Source organism: Erinaceus europaeus, chromosome 16, assembly GCF_950295315.1.
Source record: "Erinaceus europaeus chromosome 16, mEriEur2.1, whole genome shotgun sequence".
NCBI lineage: Eukaryota > Metazoa > Chordata > Mammalia > Eulipotyphla > Erinaceidae > Erinaceus > Erinaceus europaeus.
In genome coordinates this window covers 46167929-46191447 of record NC_080177.1, presented here as the reverse complement: position 1 = coordinate 46191447, position 23519 = coordinate 46167929, and the positions used below count along the sequence as shown (strand labels likewise).

General features: G+C 42.0%; 1 protein-coding gene and 1 long non-coding RNA gene across 4 annotated transcripts in view; one reads left to right on the top strand and one right to left on the bottom strand.

The window, feature by feature from the left end:
- LOC132533451 (uncharacterized) overlaps nt 1-23519 on the bottom strand; it is a 385390-nt gene that overhangs the window by 214151 nt on the left and 147720 nt on the right. The window lies entirely within an intron of this gene.
- Nucleotides 1230-22618, top strand: LRR1 (leucine rich repeat protein 1). 3 transcript variants are annotated; one of them, XM_007537754.3, is made up of 4 exons: nt 1230-2230; nt 11865-11963; nt 13173-13888; nt 20858-22618. In XM_007537754.3, exons 1-4 carry the CDS (start codon nt 2036-2038, stop codon nt 21093-21095), a joined length of 1248 nt encoding a protein of 415 aa, XP_007537816.1. In that variant the 5' UTR covers nt 1230-2035; the 3' UTR covers nt 21096-22618. The 3 variants fall into 3 exon arrangements, with proteins under 3 accessions (XP_007537816.1, XP_060031051.1, XP_060031052.1); XM_060175068.1 differs by having other exon boundaries at nt 11862-11963; XM_060175069.1 differs by lacking the exon at nt 11865-11963.

The window sequence follows — 23519 nt, the reverse complement described above, 5'->3', positions numbered from 1 at the left end:
GCGCGCTGGGCCGAGTGCACATGTTACGCAAGTACCCAGGTTTGAGCCTATGGTCCTCACCTGCAAGGGGAAAGCTTTGCCAGTGATGAAGCAGACCTGCAGGTGTCTCTCTGTCTCCCTCTCTATCTCCCCCTTCCCTCTCGATTTCTGGCTGTCTCTATCCAATAAATAAAGATAATTAAACAAATTTTTTTCATCAACTTTCTAACTCCTCTAATGTCCTTGTCTAATACATGTTAGAGGCAGTAACTCTAGAATAGTTATAAGTATAGTTGCTTTTTGAGTTTGAGTTTTTTAGAATAGTTTAAATATAGTTGCTTTTTGCCCTCCTGCCCAGTGAGGTGGAAAATTCCTTGCCCTTTCCCCCTCACAGAACCTAAACAGTGAAGGCCATCAATTATTTTGACAGACCCTGCAGTGGACAGGCCCTCCTCATGACCTCTGCATAGGAATACTGTTACCAGATAGTTAAAACAGATGGCCTGATAAATTGCAGACAGATGGCTGGGTGGTCCCAACAGAGAGCAAAAGAATGTGGTGACCCCCACTTTGGCCGGGACCTATTGGTCTGGTGTGATGTTTAGAACTAGCCCATGCTTCGCTCTGAATGGTTCAGGCTTTTGCTAAGTTCAAATGATTGGATATAGGCTGATAAGGTGATGTGTTCCCCCTTCCTGAGTGTAGTCTGAATTCCTATAAATTGTGTGGTTTGAGCCTTGTTCAGGGTCGAGCTTGGTAGACTAACATCAGTCACCACTCGGCCCGGATTGCAATTCGTGAATAAACATCTTTTGCTTCCTTGCAGTTGATGGTGGTTTGATTTCGCTCTTTAACAATACATATATCCTTTTGTGGTGTAATTTTAGTACAATTGTTGTCTTAACTATAAAGCTACCTTCTAAGCACAAATGCTAAGAAGAAAAGTAAATTTTTAAAAGACAAAAAACTTTCATGCCTGAGGCTCCAAAGTCCTAGGTTCAATTCCCTGCTCCACCAAAAGCCAGAGTTGAGTAGTACTCAGGCTGGGTGGTAGCCCAGTAGGTTGAGTGAACTTGGCGGGAAGTGCAGGGACCCGCTTAAGAAGCTTAAGGATCCTGGTTGGAGCTAAGTACCTTCGGGGGCGCGGGCGTGCGGGAGTTGTGAGGAGGGGGAGGGGTGGGGGGATGGGGTCACTTCACAGGCAGTGAAGCAGGTCTGCAGATATCTTTCTCTCCCTCTCTCTGTCCTCCCCTCTTTTGATTTCTCTCTGTCCTATCCAACAACAGTAATAATAACAACGACAAACAACAAGGGCAACAAAAGGGAAAAACAGCCTCCTGGAGCAGTGGATTCATAGTGCAGGCGCCGAGTCCCAGTGATAACCCTGGAAGAAAAAAAAAAAAGGTTGATGAATGAGGAGGAGGATGATGAAGAAGAAACATAGATGCGTGCATATAGCAATACCATCATACATATTAAACGACAGGATAAAAGTATTGAAGAACAGTAAGTTTAAGAATAGCTCTGGAAGGAAATAATGCCGAAGGAAATTGATAAAACAGAAGTAGGAGTGGTGGGAAAAAGACACCATCCAAGAATGTCAACAAAGGCAAGACTTTAACTGAGGTCATATGTTTCCCCGAAGAGAACCTAGAGCTCTAAAAACAGCTGAAAAGCATTAAGACTTAACTACAAAACCTGCCTCAGTCTCGCGCCTCCTCGCAAGAGGACGCTGCGACTAATCGATCGCCTGTATCGGATGGCAGGAGCCCACCTCTCATGAGGTCGGGGCTGGTGCTCCGCCTGCCTGTAGCCACAGTGAGAACTCTTATCCTGTCGCTGATTGCTTCCACACGGCTCGTAGAGCCGTTGTACTGACCAGCTGCAAGACTCTGACAAGAGGAGAGAGCAGGCAGATCCGCGGACAGCCAGAACTCGAGGACCCGGCGGCGCTACAGGGCGGGAAGAGGAAAGTCACAGAGTTTCTTGCGGGTCTGCTAACTAGGCTGCTGGCTCCTTGCGGGAAGGTGGAGCTGGCTGTTGTCTCTGCGGCGAGATGAAGTTGCACTGTGAAGTCGAGGTGGTCTGTCGGCATCTGCCCACTTTGGGGTTGAGGAACCGGGGCAAGGGTGTCCGGGCCATATTGAGCCTCTGTCAGCAGATGCCTCGGGCCGGGGCTGAGCGGGACAGCCCGCCTCCCGCCCGCCTTCGCATCGCCACCCTGAAGGACAAGCTCGGGACCTGCTATCAGGTGCGTGGTGTGGGGTGGGCGGGCAGAGCCCGCTGCATCGGTAGTCAACCGTTGCTGGGAATCCTCACCAGGATGTCATTTGTAAACCGCAAGTCGCAAACTCACGGGGTACGGTGCTAATTATTATGGGAGATGTACTTGATTCAGTCACTCCTGAAAGCAGAGAGCCACTCACTACGCTCTAAGGCGAGTGCTGTTTTTAAGATAGAAGCGAAGAAGTGTGATAGCAAAACCGAAATGACTTGTAATGACAGTGGCTTCAGAAAGTTTTGTAGAAGAGGTTTGGGATAGAGCTTGAAACATTTACTGAATAATGGATTGAGGCGGTGTTTTTGTTGGTTTTGAGTGTTAGATGTTAGAGTTCATTGGGGCAGACTCTACATCCTCCATTTTTCTGGCCTATGACTAGCAACCGTCCTACTGTGATTTCCATGTCTGTATCCTTAGCCCTTAACTTCAGGTTTAAATCAGTTACCCACTGGAAATCTTCACTTGCATGTGGTACAGTATTTCAAAATCAAGAGGGCTAAATTTTAATTATTGTTATTTTTTCCAGAGCAGTGCTCAGCTCTGGCTTAATGGTGGTCCTGGGTGGGACTCAGACTGGGACTACGGAGCCTCAGGTGTGAGAGTCTCTGCATAATTATGCTATCTATTCTTGCCCCTAGATTTTAATTTTCCTCGCCTCACCTAAACCTGCTTTTCTGAGTGTGTTTTGCCCCTTAATCTCTTTTGCCCCATCAAGAAACCTTGATCTCTCACCTGCAATAGTTTATATAGTCCTTTCAGTTCTGCTCCCTAGGTACTAGCTGTTTTTTTTTTTTTTCAGATTTTCATCCCTATTTTCACCTCAGCTATAATCTAAATTACCACTATCACTAACCTGTCTGGTCTTATAAAAATCTCCCTAGGCTGGGGAGATGGCATAATGCATGTGCATTACGACTTTAATGCATGAGGGTCCTAGGTTAGCCCCCCTCCCCCCTCCCCAGCAGTGCTTTGGTTAAAAATAAATAATATATAAATGAAAGATCTCCCTACTTTTACTTTTGTTCTCCACACCTCCCCCCAGATTCATTCTTTTAACTGAGGCAAAAATGGAACTTTCAAAAATGTAACTGCATTCCCAATTTAAAGTTGCTCCATGGATTTCATTTTTCATAATACAAAATCCAGAACTCAACAGGACTTGCAAAATCTTTCCACATCTAAGCACTTATCTCTTCTTGCTTGCCATTTATTTATTTATTTTTGGATAGAGGCAGTAATTGAGAGGGAAGGAAAGAGAAAGAGAGAGAATAAGAGACACCTGCAGCTCATGAAACAAAATACCCTGCAGGTAGGGACCGGAAGCTTGAACCTGGTCCTCACACACTAATGTGTGTGTTCAATCAGGTGTGCCACCACCTGTCCCCCCCCCCCACTTGCCTTTTTTTTTTTAATATTTACTTATTTATTTCCTTTATTGTTGCCCTTGTTGTTTCCATTGTTGTTGTAGTTATTATTGTTGTTGATGTCATCATTGTTGGATAGGACAGAAAGAAATGGAGAGGGGAGGGGAAGACGGGGGGTGAGAAAGATTGACACCAGCAGACCTGCTTCACCGCCTGTGAAGCTACTCCACTACAGGTGGGGAGCCGGGGCTCGAACCTAGATCCTTATACCAATCCTTGCGCTTTGCGCCATGTGCGCTTAACCGGCTGAGCTACCGCCGGACTCCCTTGCCTTTGTTTTCTAACTAATTGATTTACTTTTGTCATCACCAAGACTTTTACCATTCCAGGCTGACTTTTTTCAGACAAAAAAGGAAAAAGGGAGAAACATCATAGTTCCTACACATCCCCCAGTGCAGTGGGGGAACATCACTTGCTTCTTTTTACTGGATCTGTCAGCTATACAGAACTTTGAGCTCACAGCTGTGAAGCTCTCTTGCTTTCAAGGCCTTGCACTTTTTTTTTTTTTTTACCAGAGCACTGCTCAGCTCTGGCTTATGGTGGTGCAGTGGATTGAACCTGGGACTTTGGAGCCTCAGGCATGAGAATATCTTTGCATAACCATTATGCTATCTCCCCCTGCCCAAGGCCTTGCACATTTTTTTAAAATTTCTTTATTGGGGAATTAATGTTTTACATTCAACAGTAAATACAATAGTGTATACATGCATAACATTCCCCAGTTTCCCATATAACAATACAACTCCCACTAGGTCCTCTGTCATACTTCTCGGACCTGTATTCTCCCCAACCTTGCACATTTTGTTCCTCCTTTAGGGATGCTAGTTCCTCCTTTAGGGATGCTCTCTCTCCTAGTATCTGTAATTGTCCAACATCTCTTAGTCCTTCAGCTCTACCTTTAAGGGCATCTTTACACTCCTAGACTAGGTAAGATCCCTTTGCTATATAAAGTTTAATACTATTATTTATTTATTTATTTATTTATTTCTACCAGAGCATTGTTTAACTCTGGTGGTGCCAGGGATTGAACCTGTGGTGTTGGAGCCTCAGGCATGAGAATCTCTTAGCATAACCATTATGCTGTCTACCCTCCACTTTACTATTATTATTATTATTAACCCTCATATCTCATAATCTATGCTTATAGAACACTGGACTAAACTTTTTAAAAAATTTTTATTTATAAAAAGGAAACATTGACAAAACCATAGGATAAGAGGGGTACAGCTTCACACAATTCCCATCATCAGACCTCCATATACCATCCCCTCCCTTGATAGCTTTCCTATTCTTTAACCCTCTGGGGGTATGGACCCAAGATCATTCATTGTGAGATGCAGAAGGTTGAAGGTCTGGCTTCTGTAATTGCTTCCCCACTGAACATGGGTGTTGACAGGTGATCCGTATTTCCAGTCTGTCTCTCTCTTTCCCCAGTGGGGAAGGGCTTTGGGGAAGTGGAGCTCCAAGGCACATTGGTGGGGTTTTCTGTCCAGGGAAGTCTGGTCACATCCTGCTAACATCTGGAACCTGGTGGCTGAAAAGAGAGTTAACATACAAAGCCAAACAAATTGTTGAACAATCATGGACCTAAAGGCTGGAATAGTGCAGATGAAGTGTTGGGGGGTCCTCCATTTTGTAGATAGCTAATAGACATACTTTAGTTATATTTCAAAGGGCCTGTAGCTGTACTAGTTTTTTTTTGTTTTTATTTTTTTTTTACCTGAGCCTGAAATCTGATATGCAGGTGGATCTTAATTATTGTCGGGGGAGATGATGTCATGGCTAGGAAAAGGACCAGAAAGTTGGATCAGGGAAGAGAGTAGCTCCCTAATATGGAAAAGGGGTGTAAATATTACTGTAAACCCCATCGATTTGATGTGATCTGGGGCCCATAATTAGCTTAGGAGCCTGGGTGACCTCTACATCTCTCTAGATCTGAGCTCACATTCTGTGGTCATGAGGAGGAACATTCCATGCTGTGCCCCAGTATTGACCCATCTTCCTCAGGTGTAGCATAGAGTATGTTGTCCAGCCTCCCTTCGGAGGATGGAACGTTCTCTACCATTTTTTATCCAAAAAAAAAATTTTTTTTTAAAAGATGTATTTATTTACTAATGAGAGAAAACCAGAGCTTCACTGTGGTACATGTGATGCTTGGGGTTACATGCTTAAGAATCCAACACTTTATCCACTGTGCCACTTTCTTGGCCAGTGATGTATAAAGTCTTACAGCAGTTTGTACTCCCTTGTTTTAGTGTTTGCTATACTTTTAGTTTTTTGTTTTTTTTTTTTAAATAAAAGTATTTATTCATGAGAAAGATAGGAGAGAGAGAAAGAACCAGACATCACTCTGGTACATATGCTGTTGGGGATTGAACTCGGGACCTTATGGTTTAAAATTCAAAGCTTCATTATCCAAGCACCACCTCCCAAAATACTTGGTTTTGTTTTTCATCAGGGCACTGTTTATATCTGGCTTATGGTGGTGCTGGGGATTGAACCTGGAGCCTAAAAACTTTAGATATGAAAGTCTTCCAGCATAACTGCTATGGTGTTTCCTCAGCTCCCACCTTAATTACTTTGGACTTTGGAGCCTCAGGCATGAAAGTCTCTTTGCATAACCATTATGCTATCTGCCCTCCACCCTCCCCTTAAAATTTTTTTGGGGGTCAGTGAAATAGCTCACTTGGGTACTGTGCTGTATAACCTAGGTTTGAGCCCAGTCCCCACCACATTGAAGGAAGCTTTGATGCTCTGGACTCTTTTACCTCTTCCTCTTTTATCTTAAAAAAAAAAAAAAAGTAATTAGTATTTTTATCATGTTTAACATAGTTTATTTTTACCAGAGCACTGCTCCACTCTGTCTTATGGTGATGCTGGAGATTGTGGGTGAGAGGTTTTCTAGAGCACTGCTCATCTCTACTTTATGGTAATGCTGGGAATTGAACCTGGGACTTCGGAGCCTCAAGCATGAGAATCTCTGCATAATTATTATCCAATTTACCCCCACTCAGTGCTGGGGATTGAGCCTGGGAGTATTAATCCATTATGTCAGTCACTATTTTTTAAAAATAATTATTTATTCCCCTTGTTGTTTTATTATTATAGTTATTGATGTCGTTGTTGTTGGATAAGACAGAGAGGGGGAGAGAAAGACACCTGCAGACCTGCTTCACCGCTTGTGAAGCAACTCCCCTGCAGATGGGGAGCTGGAGGCTCGAACCAAGATCTTTACTCTGGTCCTTGTGCTTTGCACCACCTGCACTTAACCCGCTGCGCTACAGCCCTACTCCCGTCAGTCAGTATTTTAGCTGTGGGGATACAGTAGTGAATAAAAGAGACTTGATTCTTACTTTCATGTAATTTATCAGTAGTCCTGTGGAATTCCTCTATACCCCAGACTAATGGACTAAACATGAGAATGCAAACAGCTACCTACTATTGGCAACTTTCATTTTTTATTTTATTTTATTTTTTTTTAATTTTTTATTGGGGAATTAATGTTTTTTTAATTTATTTTTTTAATATTTATTTTATTTATTCCCTTTTGTTGCCCTTGTTGTTTTATTGTTGTAGTTATTATTGTTGCTGTTGTTGTTGGATAGGACAGAGAGAAATGGAGAGAGGAGGGGAAGACAGGAGGAGAGAAAGATAGACACCTGCAGACCTGCTTCACCGCCTGTGAAGCGAGTCCCCTGCAGGTGGGGAGCCGGGTTCGAACCGGGATTGTGCTTTGCACCACCTGCGCTTAACTCGCTGCGCTACAGCCCGACTCCCGGGAATTAATGTTTTACATTCAACAGTAAGTACAATAGTTAGTATATGCGGGAGTCAGGTGGTAGCGCAGCGGGTTAAGTGCACGTGGCGCAAAGCGCAAGGACTGGCTAAGGATCCCGGTTAAAGCCCCTGGCTCCCCACCTACAGGGGCATCGCTTCACAGGCGGTGAAGCAGGTCTGTAGGTGTCTGTCTTTCTCTCCCTCTCTCTGTCTTCCCCTCCTCTCTCCATTTCTCTCTGTCCTATCCAACAACGACGACAACAATAATAACTACAACAATAAAAAACAAGGGCAACAAAAGGGAATAAATAAATAAATATTAAATTAAAAAAATAGTATATGCATAACATTCCCCAGATTCCCATATAACATTACAACCCCCACTAGGTCCTCTGAATCCTTCTTGGACCTGTATTCTCCCCACCCATCCACCCCAGAGTCTTTTACTTTGGTGCAATATATATTTTATTTTTTAAATTTAAAAATTAAATTTATTTATTTATTTATTGGATAGAGATAGCCAGAAATTGAAAGAGTGGTAAGGAGAGAGACAGAGACACCTGCAACACTACTTCACCACTTACAAAGCTTTCCCCCTGCAGGTGGGATGGGGGCTTGAACCTGGTCCTTGTGCATTGTAACATGTGTGCTGAACCAGGTGAGCCACCACCTGTACCCCCCCCCTTTTTTTTTTCCCAGAGCTTTGCTCAGCTCTGGCTTATAATGGTGGTGGGGGGAAGGGATTGAACTTGGGACTTTGGCACCTCAGCCATGAGAGTCTCTTTGCTTAACCATTATGCTATCTACCTACCCCTGCCCTTTTTCCTTCCCTCCCTTCCTTCCATCCTTCCTTCCTTCCTTTCTTTTTTTCCTTCTTTCTTAAATTTTTATTTATAAAGTGGAAACACAAGACCAAGGATAAGAGGGGTGTAATTCCCACCACCAGATCTCCATATCCCATCCACTCTCCTGATAACTTTCCTATTCTTTAACCCTCTAGGTCCATTATGGACCCAGGGTCACTATGGGGTGCAGAAGGTGGAAGGTCTGCCTTCTGTAATTGCTTCCCCACTTAATGTGGGTGTTGACAGATGGATCCATACTCCCAGCCTGTCTCTTTCCCTAGTGGGGCAGAGCTCTGGGGAAGCAGGGCTCCAGGACACATTGGTGGGGTCATCTGCCCAGGGAAGTCTGGTTGGCATCATGGTAGCATCTGGAATCTGGTGGCTGAAAAGAAAGAGTTAACGTATAAAGCCAAACAAATTGCTGACTAATCATGAACCTGAAGGCTGGCATATTGCAGATGAAGATTTGGAGTCTATTTTGGAACTAGCTAGTAGGTCTATTTTAGGTATATTCCAAAGGGCCCATGACAGGACTAGTTTTTTCCTGAGCCTGACATCTGATATGCAGGTCGTTCCAAGTTATTGTCTGGGGAGATGATGTCATGGCTAGAAAAAGGGCTAGAAAGCTGTATCAGGGAAGAAAGTAGCTCCCAAATATGGGAAAGGTGTATAAATATTGTTGACTATAAACCCCATCAATTTGATCTGGGGCCCATATTCAGTACAGGAGCCTATGTAACCTCTGCATCCCCATAGGTCTGAGCTCACATTCTGTGGTCATGAGTAGGAACGTTCCAAGCTGCCCCAACTTCGGTATCCATCCATTCCTCAGGTAGTAGAGTATGTTATCCAGCCTACCTTCAGAGGATGGAACATTCCCTACCATAGTTGATCCACAGTGAGGGCAAGGTTATGGAGGCTCCCAAAAGGGTCCATTATGTTGTTCCTGATGAAGATCACCAGTGACAATGGAGAGAGGGATCTATTCAAAGACAAGGCCCATCATGTCAGTGTGGGACTCCCAGGACTCCCAACTAGGGCCCCAGCTGATGGGGTGGCCTGATAGTGACTAAAGAGTCATCATTAAAGTATGCCATTCTCTTGCCTTTATTCAGCTTTTGTAGTCCTTTGATTAGGTTAGCTTTGGAGTGAGTGAGGGAAGTGTAATATGAAGTAGGTGAGGAGTGTATCTAAGTCTAAGTAGACACTATTTCATTATGAACTTTATACTGATTCACTGCAGATTATTGTGTACTTTTGCTTTCAGATATATATTTTGCCCTAATTTATGGATACATGTGAACATATGCCCTATCTCATGGGGCCTGGTCTATATCTAGATTTTGGGGCTTTGTTAGGAACTGAACCACCGAAATGGAATTAAGGAGTCCTATGAGAAAGGAAAGGTCCCACCCAAGTAATGAGGCTGAAGGGTTGACATTCCACGCCTGACGTCTCTGGACACAGTCTGAAGTGAAGCATGCTGAGGTGTTACTTGTTGCGTTGATTAGGTTGGGATCAGCAGATGCAATATCATTTGGTATGAATTGAGAGAAGCATTCAGGAAAATGAGCCTCATGCTAGAGGTTCCAGGACTGGGGAGGGGAATACAGGCTTTATAGAGGAAGCAGGAGGTTCCTGCTGTTTTAGGGTTAAAGAAGGCAATAAATAGTTATTGCTGTGATCAAATTATTAGGCAATTGGGTTAACTTTGAAAATCCCATTGTTAGGATCATACATGACCTTACCATAATTTATATATAGCTGTGTCCTTTTTAAAAATATATATATTTAAAAATATTTATTTATTCCTTTTTGCTGCCCTTGTTGTTTTATTGTTGTAGTTATTATTGTTGTTACTGATGTCATCATTGTTGGATAGGACAGAGAAATGGAGAGAGGAGGGGAAGACGGGGAGAGAAAGCTAGACACCTGCAGACCTGCTTCACCACCTGTGAAGCGACTCCCCTACAGGTGGGGATCTTTACTCTGGTCCTTATGCTTTGCGCCACGTGTGCTTAGCCTGTTGCACTACCGCCTGACTCCCTATAGCTGTGTCTTACAAAGTAACACCACCGGTTGCTTCTGTTCTCCTTGGTCTAAGCTTTTAGGAGAGTCAACATTTCAAGAACAAATTGACTCAACCTGTGTCAGTGCATTAAAAAGTCTGAGACATTCAGTTTTTCCGCTCTCATTAATTAAATAGTGATTTATGAGACTACAATTTAATAGGAGTGTACATCAACACCAGTCCCACCACCAAAAGACTGTATCCTATTCCCCACCATACCCCCAACCCCAGTGAAGCTGAACATCCATTCTCACCCTCCACTCAGATTTTTACTTTGGTACCGTACTCCAAACTCAGCCAGATCTTGCTTTGAGTTTCCCCTTTCTGTTCTTTCTCAACTTCTGTTTATGAGTGGGATCATCCCATACTTCTTTTTGTCTTTCTGACTTAGCTCACTTAACAATTCCTGCTAACTCCATCCAAGATGGGTCAGAGAAGGTGGGTTCATTGTTCTTAATAGCTGCGTAGAATTTATTTTTTTTAAATCAAAACACTGCTCCACCCTGGCTTATGGTGGTTTGGGGGGGGGGATTGAATCTGGCATCTTGGAGCCTCAGGCATGAGATTCTCTGCATAACCATTATCTACCCCCACCCCTATTGGTAACTTTATTTATTTATTCATTTTTATTATCTTTATTTATTGTGTAGAGACAGCCAGAAATTGAGAGGGAAGTGGGTAATAGAGGAGAGAGACACCTGCAATACTGCTTCACCACTTGCAAAGCTTTCCCCCTACAGGGGGGGACTGGGGGCTCAAACCTGGGTCCTTGAGCATTGTAAGATATGTAAGATATACCAACCAGGTGTACCATCACCTGGCCCCACAACTTTTATTATTAGCTAAGTAGCTGGGATGGGAGAAGAGCTTTTTTTTCTCAAACACATGGGATTCTGAACAATTATCAGACAGATAAAGTAACATTTGCCACAAGCTAGATAAGGTATGTAGTTACCAAAAATGCTAAAAATAAAGAAAAAGAACAGTCAAAAGCCAACCAACAAACAAAAATCTCAACCAAAAAAAAAAAATCTTTAAAACAAAAAAATTGGGAGTCGGGCGGTAGTGTAGCGATTAAGTGCACATGGTGCAAAGCGCAAGAACCTGCATAAGGATCCCGATTCAAGCCCCCGGCTCCCCATCTGCAGCGGAGTAGCTTCACAGGCGGTGAAGCAGGTCTGCAGGTGTCTTTCTCTCCCCATCTCTGTTTTCCCCTCCTTTCTCCATTTCTCTATCCTAACAACAACAACATCTATAACAACATAACTGCAACAACAATAAAAAACAACAAGGGCAACAAACGGGAAAATAAATAAATATAAAAAATAAAAAAATAAAAATCACAAAATAACCAGTTGTACGGAAAAGGGGGAAAGAAAAAAATAAATAAGTAAAAGCCTGATAAAGTGAAAGGCACATTCTAGATGTAATGAATATTGAGTAACAATATCTGATTTTGTCCTTTTCTCCCCATTGGTTTTAAGCAGCTAAAAGGTAACATTGAGAAATTCTTCACCAAATTTGTGGATGAAGGGAAAGCTACTGTTCGGTTAAAAGAGCCTTCAGTGGATATCTGTCTAAGTAAGGTATGGTATTAAAAGCAACAGTGGGGCAGGGGGCAGGGAAAAAAATAATGATGAAAGCTTGGCGTATTACACCAAAGCAAACTCCAGAAGAAGGGAAGGGAGAATGCTAGAATGGGGAGGAGTTTGGGTCCTGGTGCGAGATGGTGGAAAAGGACCTAAGTTGGGGGTATTTTGCAGAATGTATCAACAGCTCTACTATAAACCGTATCCCCACCCCCCCCAATAAAATAATATAAAAATGACAAAAGCATTCTTAAGTTCTTTGCCTTTTTTTTTCCTTTAAAGAAAAAGACAAAATATCTTGATAGTTTACATAGTTGGAGGCTTAGGCATTTGTAGGTACCTTACCAGGCATGCTTATATGACTTATTCTTTTTCAGTTATTTATATATTTATTTTAAATTATTTTTGTCTGTTTATCTATTTTTATTATCAGAGTCCAGCCCAGCTCTGCCTTATAGTGATGCTGGGGATTGAACCTGGGAGCTCAGAACCTGGTTTTATTTATTTTTAAAGATTTATTTGAGGGGATGGGTAGTGAAAGGGAATAGTCGTCTGGCACATGCGGTACTGGGGATCAAACGGAAGACATTATGTCTGAGAGTTTAGTACCTCCTGGGCCACCTTGTATAACTTCTTTTTTTTTTTTAATATTTACTTATTTCCTTTTTGTTGCCCTTGTTGTTTTTATTGTTGTTGTTATTGATGTTGTTGGATAGGACAGAGAGAAATGGAGAGAGGAGGGCAAGACAGGGAGGAGGAGAGAAAGATAGATACCTGCTTCACCACCTGTGAAGCGACTTTTCTGCAGGTGGGGAGTCGGGGGCTCGAACCGGGATCTTTATGCCAGGTGCACTTAAGCCCGACTCCCATTGTATAACTTCTAACATGGTAGAGTCTCAACCTTTTTTTTGTTTATCTCTGGCTTATGGTGGTTAGAGGATTGAACCTGGGACCTTGGAGACTCAGGCATGAGAGTCTGTTTGCATACCCACTATGCTGTCTTCTCTGCTCCCCTCTTTTTTAAGATGTGAATATCTGTATTGAAATTTAGTCAAAACAGAATACTGATGTATTTTTATATCCAATTCAATAAATGTCTATGATTTTCATATCAAACTATTAATAAAATTATGATGGGATGACTTCACATGCATGCATCACATCAAATAGAACCTATAATTATATAGCTTATTTTTATTTATTCAGGCCAGTTCCAGCAATTTGAAGAATTTCCTTTCAGCTGTGAGACTGGCTCATAAAGGCATTGTGGAGGTACCAGTTTCAACTCTCAATCCAGTGAAGACTTCAGAGTTTGAAAAATTTAGAATTAAAATGGTTATTACATCCAAAAAGGATTATCCTCTAAGCAGGAACTTTCCATATTCTTTGGAACATCTTCAGGTTTCTTATTGTGGGCTTGTCCGAGTTGATATGCGGATGCTTTGCTTAAAAAATCTCAAGAAATTGGACTTGAGTCACAACCATATAAAAAAACTTCCAGCTACAATTGGAGACCTCATCCACCTTCAAGAACTTGACCTGAGTGATAATCACTTGGAGTCATTTAGTATAGTCTTGTGTCAGTCCACACTCCAGAAATCACTTCAGAATTTGGATCTCAGCCAGAATAAAATTAGAGCACTCCCTGTGCAGTTTTGCCAGCTCCGAGAACTTACAGATTTAAAGCTTGACGACAATGAACTGGTACAACTTCCTTTCAAGATAGGACAACTGACAAACTTGCGTTTTTTATCAGCAGCTCGAAATAAACTTTCAGTTTTGCCTAATGAATTAAAAAACTTACTCCTTGAACACTTGGATCTTTTTGGAAATCCTTTTGAAAAACCAGATATTCCAGTTGTGAAGCTGCAAATACCATTAACTTTATTTGAATTTTCTGCACGAACTGTATTGTCTAGTAGGTAAGATTTTAATAGTCATAAAGTGTGGTACCTCTGATAGCATCCTAGTATTATCAGTTGAGTTTGTTCAGGATGGTATGGCCATAGATACATCTTAGTATTACCTATCTCAGACTATCATTCTGTTTTTCTTGTGTGTGGAAGGGGCCTTGTGCAAGTGTGATTGCACTATTCCCAGACCTAATCTTTCTCCCCCTCCCTCCCTCAGATTTATTTATTTTATTTATTTTAGATAGGAGACAGACATTGAAAGGGAAGGGAGAGAAAGAGGGAGAGACCTGCAGTACTTTAGAACTCCCGAAGCTTTCCTCCCTACAGGGGCTTGAGCCTGAGTCCTTCAGCATTCTAATATGTAAGCTCAACTAACCAGCCCCCACTATTTGCCCTGTCCTTTTCATATGCCCCAAGTTTTTCATTCTTTAAAAAAAAGAAAGAAATCGGGCCAAAAAGACAGTATAATGGTTATGCAAAAGAGTTCTATGCCTGAAGCTCCAAGACCCAAGGTTCAATTCCCAGAGCCTCCATAAGCTAGAGCTGAGCAGTGTTCTGGTCTCTTTATCTGTCTCTCTCATAATAAAATATAATGGGACCAGGCAGTGGGTGCACCTAGTGAAACACACATTACAGTGTACAAAGACCCAGGTTCAAGTCACTGGTCCCTACCTGAATGGAGACATGACTCTACATGAGCAGGGACTTGAACCTGGGTTCTTTAATATGGTGACATGTATAATCAACCAAGTGTGCCATCACCCAGCTCCTAAAAGAATTTTTTTAGTACATATTTTATTTATTTATTTTTCCTTTTGTTGCTCTTGTTGTTTTTCATTGTTGGTGTAGTTGTTGTTACTGATGTCATTGTTGGATAGGACAGAGAGAAATGGAGAGAGGAGGGGAAGACAAAGGGAGAGAGAAAGCCAGACACCTGCAGACCTGCTTCACCACCTGTGAAGCGACTCCCCTGCAGGTGGGGAGCAGGAGGCTCCAACCAGGATCCTGATGGTGGTCCTCGAGCTCTGCACCCTGCGCTACCGCCCCACTACCTACATTTTTTTAAAAATATTTATTTTCCTTTTTGTTACCCTTTTTTTATTGTTGTTGTAGTTATTGTTGTTATTGATGTTGTTGGATAGGACAGAGAAATGGAGAGAGGAGGGGAAGACTGGGAGAGAAAGAGAGACACCTGCAGACCTGCTTTACCGCCTGTGAAGCGACTCCCCTGTAGGTGGGGAGCCAGGGGCTGGAACCGGGATACTTAGGCCAGTCCTTGTGCTTTGCGCCACCTGTACTTAACCCACTGTGCTACTGCTCTATCCCCTAAAATAATTTTTATAATTTTTTTTTTTACCAGAGCACTGCTCAACTCTGGCTTGTGGTGGTGCAGGGGATTGAACCTGGGACTTTGGAGCCTCAGGCATGAGAATCTCTTTGCATAACCATTATGCTATCTACCCCTGCCCAAGGGGGGAAAAATTAATGAAAAATATAGTAACTGTGGTCTGGGAGATGGCACAGTGGATAAAACATTGGACTTTTAAAATAATATGTATAGGGAGTGTAAGGATCCTGGTTCAAGCCCCCAGCTCCCCACCTGCAGGTGAGCCACTTCACAAACAGTGAAGCAGATCTCCAGGTGTCTATCTTTCTCTCCCCCCTTTGTCTTTCCCTCCTCTCTCTCTTTTTCTCTGTACTATCCAACAACCATGACATCAATAACAATAACTACAACAACAATTAAAAAAACAAGGGCAACAAAAGGGAAAAATAAATAAATATGTATATAGCAGCTTAGAACTTCAGAGCCTTAGTCACGAGTGAGTTTCTTTGCATCACCATTATGCTATCTCCTCTCCCCTATAGTATTTTGGGGGCTGGGGCTATAGCGTAATGGTGATGCAAAAGACTTTCACACCTAAGGGACCAGAGGTCCAAGGTTCATTTTCCAGCACTACCAGGAACCAGAAGCATATTGCTGTTTTCTTTTTTTTCTTTCTTTCTTTTAATATGTATCTATTTATTCATTTTCCCTTTTTGTTGTTTTATTGTTGTGGTTTTTATTGTTATTGATGTCTTCATTGTTGGACAGAAAGAAAATGGAGAGAGAAGGGGGAGACAGAGAGGGCCAGAGAAAGGTAGACACCTGCAGACCTGCTTCATTGCCTGTGAAGCGACTCCCCTGGAGGTGGGGAGCTGGGGGCTTGAACCAAGATCCTTACGCTGGTCCTTGTGCTTTGCGCCACCTGTGCTTAACCGCTGTGCTATTACCCTACTCCTCAGATTGCTGTTTTCTACCTCCAGAGATTTTGATTCAGTAATTTGGGGTTGGGACTTCAGAAATTTTTTTTAATCCTCTCTTGCTTTTTTTTTTTTTTTTTTAAATCTTTATTTATTGGATAGAGAAGGCCAGGTGAACAGAGAGGGAAAGACAGAAACCTGCAGGGGAATCACTTCACAGGCAGTGAAGCAGTGTCTTTCACTCTCCCTCTCTGTCTTCCCCTCCTCTCTCCATTTCTGTCTGTCCTATCCAACAACGATGACAACAACAGCAATAATAACTACAACAATAAAAAACAAGGACAATGAAAGGGAATAAATAAATAAAAATTAAAAAAAAAAGAAAAAGAAACCTGCAGCCCTGCTTCACCCTCCCAAAAGCTTTCTCCCTACGGGGTGGGGGGGGGGAGGCGACGACTAGGGACTCAAACCCGTTTCCTTGAGCATCATAACGTGCACTCAACCAGGAGCACCACCACCCGGTCTCTTATTTATTTGTTTTTAACTGCTCAGCTATGGTTTATGGTAATGCAGTGGATTGAATATGGGATTTTGTATATGCTGTCTACCCCCACCTTTTTTTTTTTTATTCTATTTTGTTGGTGGTATCACTTAGGATTGTTGTCAAATGGGCTATGCTGCCATTTTTCTCTTCTCAGACCACAGCACTGAAGCTTTCTCCAGTGCAGTGAGGGTTAGGCTCAAATTTGGGTTGCACGCTTAGCAAAGCAGCACACTCTACAGGTAAGCTATTTTGCCAGACACTGAGCCCATTTAAGAAGGTTAGATATGGGGGGAGTCGGGCGGTGGCACAGCAGGTTAAGCACAGGTGGCACAAAGCGCAAGGACCAATGTAAGGATCCTGGTTCGAACCCCAGGTCTGCAGGTGTCTTACCTTTCTCTCCCCCTCTCTGTCTTCCCCTCCTCTCTCAACTTCTCTCTGTTCCTATCCAACAACAACGACATCAATCATAACTACAACAGTAAAACAAGGGCAACAAAAGGGAATAAATAATAAAAAAAAGAAAGGTGGGGAGTTGGGCGGTAGCACAGCAGATTAAGCGCACATGGCACAAAGTGCAAGGACCAATGTAAGGATCCTGGTTCGAACCCCTGGCTCCCCACCTGCAGGGGGGTCACTTCACAGCTGTGAAGCAGGTCTGCAGGTGTCTATCTTTCTCTCTCTCACTCTGTCTTCCCCTCCTCTCTCCATTTCTCTCTGTTCTATCCAACAATGATGACATCAACAACAACAATAATAACTACAACAATAAAACAACAAGGGCAACAAAAGGGAATAAATAAATATTATTTTTAAAAAAGGTTAGATGTGGCCAGGGAACTGGCTCAAGAGTAGAGCATATGCCTTGCAAATGTAGGGTTCAGATTCACTTCCCAGCTGGAGTACTGATTTGATTCTCTTTATTAGCTTTATTAAATAATAATAATGTTAAAGACTGGGACTGGGAACTTAATTCATTTGAATAGTGCACTGTATTTGTTTTTCTTTCTTTTTGGATTTATTTATTTATTCATGAGAAAGATAGGAGAGAAAGAAAGAACTAGATATCACTCTGGTACACGTGCTTCCGGGGATTGAATTTGGGACCTCATGCTTGCGAGTCCAATGCTTTATCCACTGTGCCACCACCCAAACCACGGTTTTTTCTTTTTTCTTTATTTCCTCCAGTGGGGCTCGGTGACTACACTATGAATCCACTGCTCCTGGAGGCCATTTTTTTCCCTTTTGTTGCCCTTGTTGTTTATTATTTATTTATTTTTATACTACAGTATTACATGTCGACTGGGGTTTGAATCCACACCATTCCCACCACCAGAGTTCTGAGTCTTCAGTCTCCCCACTGCAATCCACCACAGTTCTCCTAAGGTTGTAGACATGGGCCAGCCAACATCTCTACAACTTGTTTGTTTCTCTTAGAGACAGAAATTGAGAGTGAAGGGGGAAGTAGGGAGAAAGAGAAGCCTGCAGCTCTACTTCACTGCTCTTGAATCTTCCCTCAGCAGGTGAAGACCAGGAGTTTGACCCTGGGTCAATAATATGTATATTATACTGGGTGTGCTACTGTCTGACCTCATGGTGTGGTCTCTTTCTCTGCCTCTTTGTCTCTGTTTCATGATGAAAAAGTCATCTCAAAGCAGTGAAACCTTGGTGATGACCAAAAAAGAAAGCTATGTTAAATGCATTTTAAATGAGTTTCAATTTAAGATGGACTTATTTGGATACAAGTCAAGGAAGCTATGATGAAAAGTAGAAAAGAGGAGCCAGCTGATGGCACACCTGGTTAAAAACACACATTGCGATGTACAAGGACCTGGTTTCAAGCCACTGACCACCACCTGAACGGGTGGGGGTGGGGGCTTTCACAAGTGGTAAAGCAGGATAGCCAGTGTCTCTCTCTTTTTTTTTAATTTTAATTTCTTTATATTTATTTATTTTCCCTTTTGCTGCCCTTGTTTTTTATTGTTGTAGTTGTTATTGTTGTTATTAATGTTATTGAGTGCACTCATTACAGTGTACAAGGACCAAGGTTCTATCTTTCTCTCTCCCACTCTGTTCCCCACTACCAGGCTTCATGAGCAATGAAAAGTGCTGCAAGATTCCCTTTTCATTCTTTTTTTTTTTTTTTTTACCAGAGCATTGCTCAACTCTGGTTTATGGTGGTGCAGATTGAACCTTATGAGTCTCTTTGCATAACCATTATGCTAACCAACCCTATTTTTTTAATTTAATTTAATTTTTTTACCAGAGCACTGCTCAGCTCTGGCTTATGGTGGTGCAGGGGATTGAACCTGGGACTTCAGAGCTTCAGGCATGAGAGTCTGTTTGCATAACCATTATGCTGTCTCCCCGTTCACTTTTTTTAAAAATTATTTATCGAGAATTTTAATTTATTTTTAATTTATTTTAAATTTTTTTATATTTGTTTTCCCTTTTGTTGCCCTTGTTTTTCATTGTTGTTGTAGTTATTATTGTTGTTATTGATGTCGCCATTGTTGGATAGGACAGAGAGAAATGGAGAGAGGAGGGGAAGACAAAGGGGGAGAGAAAGATAGACACCTGGAGCTTTAACTGGGGTTCGGGTAGAAGTCTAAGGATCCCAGTTTGAGCCCCCGGCTCCCCACCTGCAGGGGAGTGGCTTCACAAGCGGTGAAGCAGGTCTGCAGGTGTCTATCTTTCTCTCCCCCTCTGTCTTCCCCTCCCCTCTCCATTTCTCTCTGTCTTATCCAACAACAAAATACATCAATAACAACAACAATAATAATAACTACAACAATAAAAAAGAAAGAATTAGTCTGGGGAGGCTGCTCACAGTACTACTCTGCACAGGACACTGAGTTGATTCCTGAGTGCTGCATGAAAAAGGAAGATACGTGGAAATTTAAATTGTTTTTATTTTTTTGTTATTAAAAATATTTTTATTAACTTTAACAACGATGACATCAATAACAACAATAATAACTATAACAACAATTTTTTTAAAAGGCAACAAAAGAAAGCCAGAAGTTGAGAGGAGATGGGGAGATAGACAGGGAGAGAGACGGAGAGATACCTGCAGCACTGCTTCACCGCTCACAAAGCTTTCCCCCTGGTGGTGGGGACTGGGGGCTCAAACCCAGGTCCTTGTGCACTGTAATATGTGAGCTCAACCAAGTGCGCCACCCCCGAGCCCCTATTGTTTTTTTAATTATTTTTATTCCTTTTTGTTGCCATTATTTTATTGTTAAAGTTGTTATTGTTATTGATGTCATTGTTGGTAGGACAGAGAAAAATGGAGAGAGATGGGGAAGATGGGGATAGAAAGATAGACACCTGCAGACCTGTTTCACAGGTGACAGAACTTGGGACCTTTGGTGTCTTGGGCATGAAAGTCTTATGCATAATCACTGTGTTGTATCCCTGTTCCTACCCTATATCTTCAAAGCTGACAGAAATGAGTGGACCAGGGTAGAGAAATCCTGCAGGCATAGAACCCTAGTATTAACCCTGGGGACAGAAAAAGTAAAAAACAAAACAAAACATACACTTCTATGATTAATTCTATTTAGTAGGGTATGTTACTAAGTAACATTGATAAAAGATACTTTATTATTGTGGACCAGGAGGTGGCGCAGTGGATAAAACAGTGGACCCTCAAGCATGGGGTCCTGAGCTCAGTCCCTGGCAGCACACAGACATCAGTCTGATTCTTTCTCTCTCTCCTATCATTCTCATGAATAAATAAATAAAATCTTTTTAAAAAGATACTTTATTAAATGTATAAATCCTTGTAAGTGTACAACTAATCACATGTTGGTTTTTGTTTCTGAAATTTTTGTTGTTGTTGTTGTTGTCTATTTATTGGATAGAGATAGCCAGAAATTGAGAGGGAAGGGGTTAATAGAGAGGGAGAGAGACAGAGAGACACCTACAGTCCTGCTTCACCACTTGTGAAGCTTTCCCCCTGCAGGTGGGGACCTGGGTCCTTGTGCATTGTAATGTGCTCTCAACCAGGTGCCCACCACCCAGCTCCCTTGGTTTTTGTTTCTGTACACTTTTACCAGTTGAGAAGATAAAATTATTTTTCCATGTTTATAGTTTTCATAATTATGTCATTACTGCTAAATGATTTATGTCTTAATGGGGTTCTTAATCTAGTAATATATTAAGTATTTTAAAACTTTTTTCCCCAATAGGATACCATATGGCCGTGACACCATACCTTTTCACCTTTGTCAAGATTTGGATACTGCAAAAACCTGTGTTTGTGGACGAGTCTGTCTAGACTCTTTTATTCAAGAAACTGTTATGGTGAATTTACACTCTATTGCTAACACAGTGGTGCTACTAGGTAGTACGGGTGCTACTGAAGCACCTATTATCTCTTACTACTGTTCGGTAACCTGTTGTACACAATCTGATATGAGGAGGTAGTAATAGATGATGCAACAAAATGAAGTCCCATTTAATTACAAATCAGTTTGAGATTGACTTATGGTTAATCATTGTCAAATTGGAGAAAAGGGAAGGATGTTATATTATTCTAATATTTTCATTCATTTGAATGTGAAACTTCTGATTTTATAAAAACTTAATTTTGTTGTAGGACTAATTTAAAATATATAGTTTTATTGTACTTGTATAAAGTTTCTAGAATGAACTGTGGAGCTATCTTTAAGTGTTAAACGTAAATTGGTCTCACTCACACTAGTCATAAGATTTTATTTCTGGGGAGTCAGGCAGTAGCACAGCAGGTTAAGCGCACATGATGCAAAGCGCAAGGACTGGGCAGGATCCCAGTTCAAGCCCCTGGCTTCCCACCTGCAGGGGAGTCGCTTCATAGGCAGTGAAGCAGGTCTGTAGGTGTCTCTCTATCTCCCCCTTCTCTCTCAATTTCTCTCTGTCTCTATCCAATAACAAATAAGTAAATAAAGTTAAAAAAAACTTTTTAAAAAACTTTAAAAAAATTTATTTCCAGGAGTTGGGTGGTAGCGTAGCAGGTTAAGATTTTATTTCCAATTTCTTTGTAGATTTCAGTTTGAAAAATTGAGCTTCTTGGGCAGGGGTAGATAGAATAATGGTTATGAAAAGAGATTCTCATGCCTGTGGCTCCAAAGTTCCAGGTTCAATCCCCTGCACCACCATAAGCCAGAACTGAGCAGTGCTCTGGTGGTTCTCTGTCTCTCTCCATATCTCTCTCAAAAATAAAATATTTAAAAAAAATTGAGCTTCTTGGGGATAGGCAGTGGTGCACTTGAATCTGCAAGGACCCAGATTCAAGTCCCTGGTCCCCACCTGCAAGGGGTAAACTTCATGAGTAGTGAAGCAAGGCTGCAGATATCTCTAACTCTTTCCCTCTCTACTTCCTTCTCCCATCTGAATTTCTCATTACCTCTACTCAATAGTAATAAACAAAAATATAGTTTTAAAAATTGAGCTTGTCTTTTTTGTTGTTTAATGTTTTTAATGAAAGAGGTAGAAGGGCTAAAGTACAGCACTGTCATATGCAGTGCTGGAGATGGAGCCAGGCACCTCATATGCACAAAGCAAGCTCTCTACCTGTTGAGCCACTTCCACACTGTAGAAATAGGTTTCTTTTTTTTATTTTTTTGTAAATGTGCAATTGTAGGTATGCTTCTAATTCTTCAAAAACCCCTTCTGTTTCATTGGTTTAATCCCCCCTGTTTAACACTGTGTTCTATTTACATAACCACTGTTAACTAAGCACCACCCTGCCCCCAGGGCATTGGTTTAATCCCCACTGGTTCATGATGTCTTTTTCCTCCGCCCCCTCTCCTAGTACACCCTGATTTCCACCAGTCTTTTTTCGCTCCACCCTCTCTATGTCACATCCTGTTTCCACCCTACTTGGCAAGTATATGTAAGGACAGGATTGTGATTAGAGATAGCTTAGATTGTGCTGTGTTCCACATGAATAAAGAGATACTGCTTCCCAGCTCAGCCATGAGTCCCTGGTCGGCTGTCTCTTGCCCGCGAAACTAGCCCGGCATGCAATGACACACTTTTTTTATTTATAAAATGGAAATATTGACAAGCTTATAGGATAAGATGTACATTTCCACATAATGCCCACCCCCAAAGCTCCATATCCAACCCCCTCCATTGATAGCTTCCATATTCTTTATCCCTCTGGGAGTATAGACCCAAGATCGTTATGGGGTGCAGACGTGGAAGGTCTGGCTTCTGTAAATTGCGTCCTCACTGAACATAAGTGTTGGTGGGTCTATCCATACTCCTAGCCTGTCTTTCTTTTTCCCTAGTAGGGCCGGGCTCTGGGAAGGCGGAGCTCCAAGGCACATGGTAGGGTCCTCTGCCCAGGGAAGTCAGTTTGGCATCATGGTAGCATCTGGAACCTGGTGGCTGAAAAAGAGTTAAGATAACAGAACATAATTGTTGACTAATCATGAACCTAAAGGCAAGAACATTGCAGATGAAGATTTGGGGTCTCCATTTTGAAAAAAGCTAGTAGGTCTATTTTAAGTATATTCAAAGGGGCCCGTGACTTTACTAGTTTTTCCTTTCACCTGACATCTAATATGTAGGTGGACCCAGGATATTGTCTGGGGAGATGGTGTCATAATTGGAAAAAGGACTAGAAAGCTGGATCAGGCAAGAGAGTAGCTCCTATATCTGGGAAAAGTATATAAATACCATTAACTGTAAATCCCATTGATTTGATCTGGGGCCTGTATTCAGTGCAGTAGCCTGTGTAACCTTTGCATCCCTATAGGTTTGAGCTCATTTTCTGTAGTCATAGCTAGGAAGGTTCTAGGCTGCACCCATTGCTGGACCCATCTTCCTTGAGTGGTAGAGGATTTTGGCCCATCCGACCTTTCA

What these genes read in the sequence shown, in the direction of transcription:
- LRR1 (XM_060175068.1), top strand. Translation starts at nt 2,036, where the DNA reads ATGAAGTTGCACTGTGAAGTCGAGGTGGTCTGTCGGCATCTGCCCACT. An exon ending in AGCTCGGGACCTGCTATCAG is followed by an intron (nt 2,231 to 11,861) that starts GTGCGTGGTGTG and finishes ATTGGTTTTAAG; the next exon opens with CAGCTAAAAGGTAACATTGA. An exon ending in TGGATATCTGTCTAAGTAAG is followed by an intron (nt 11,964 to 13,172) that starts GTATGGTATTAA and finishes TTATTTATTCAG; the next exon opens with GCCAGTTCCAGCAATTTGAA.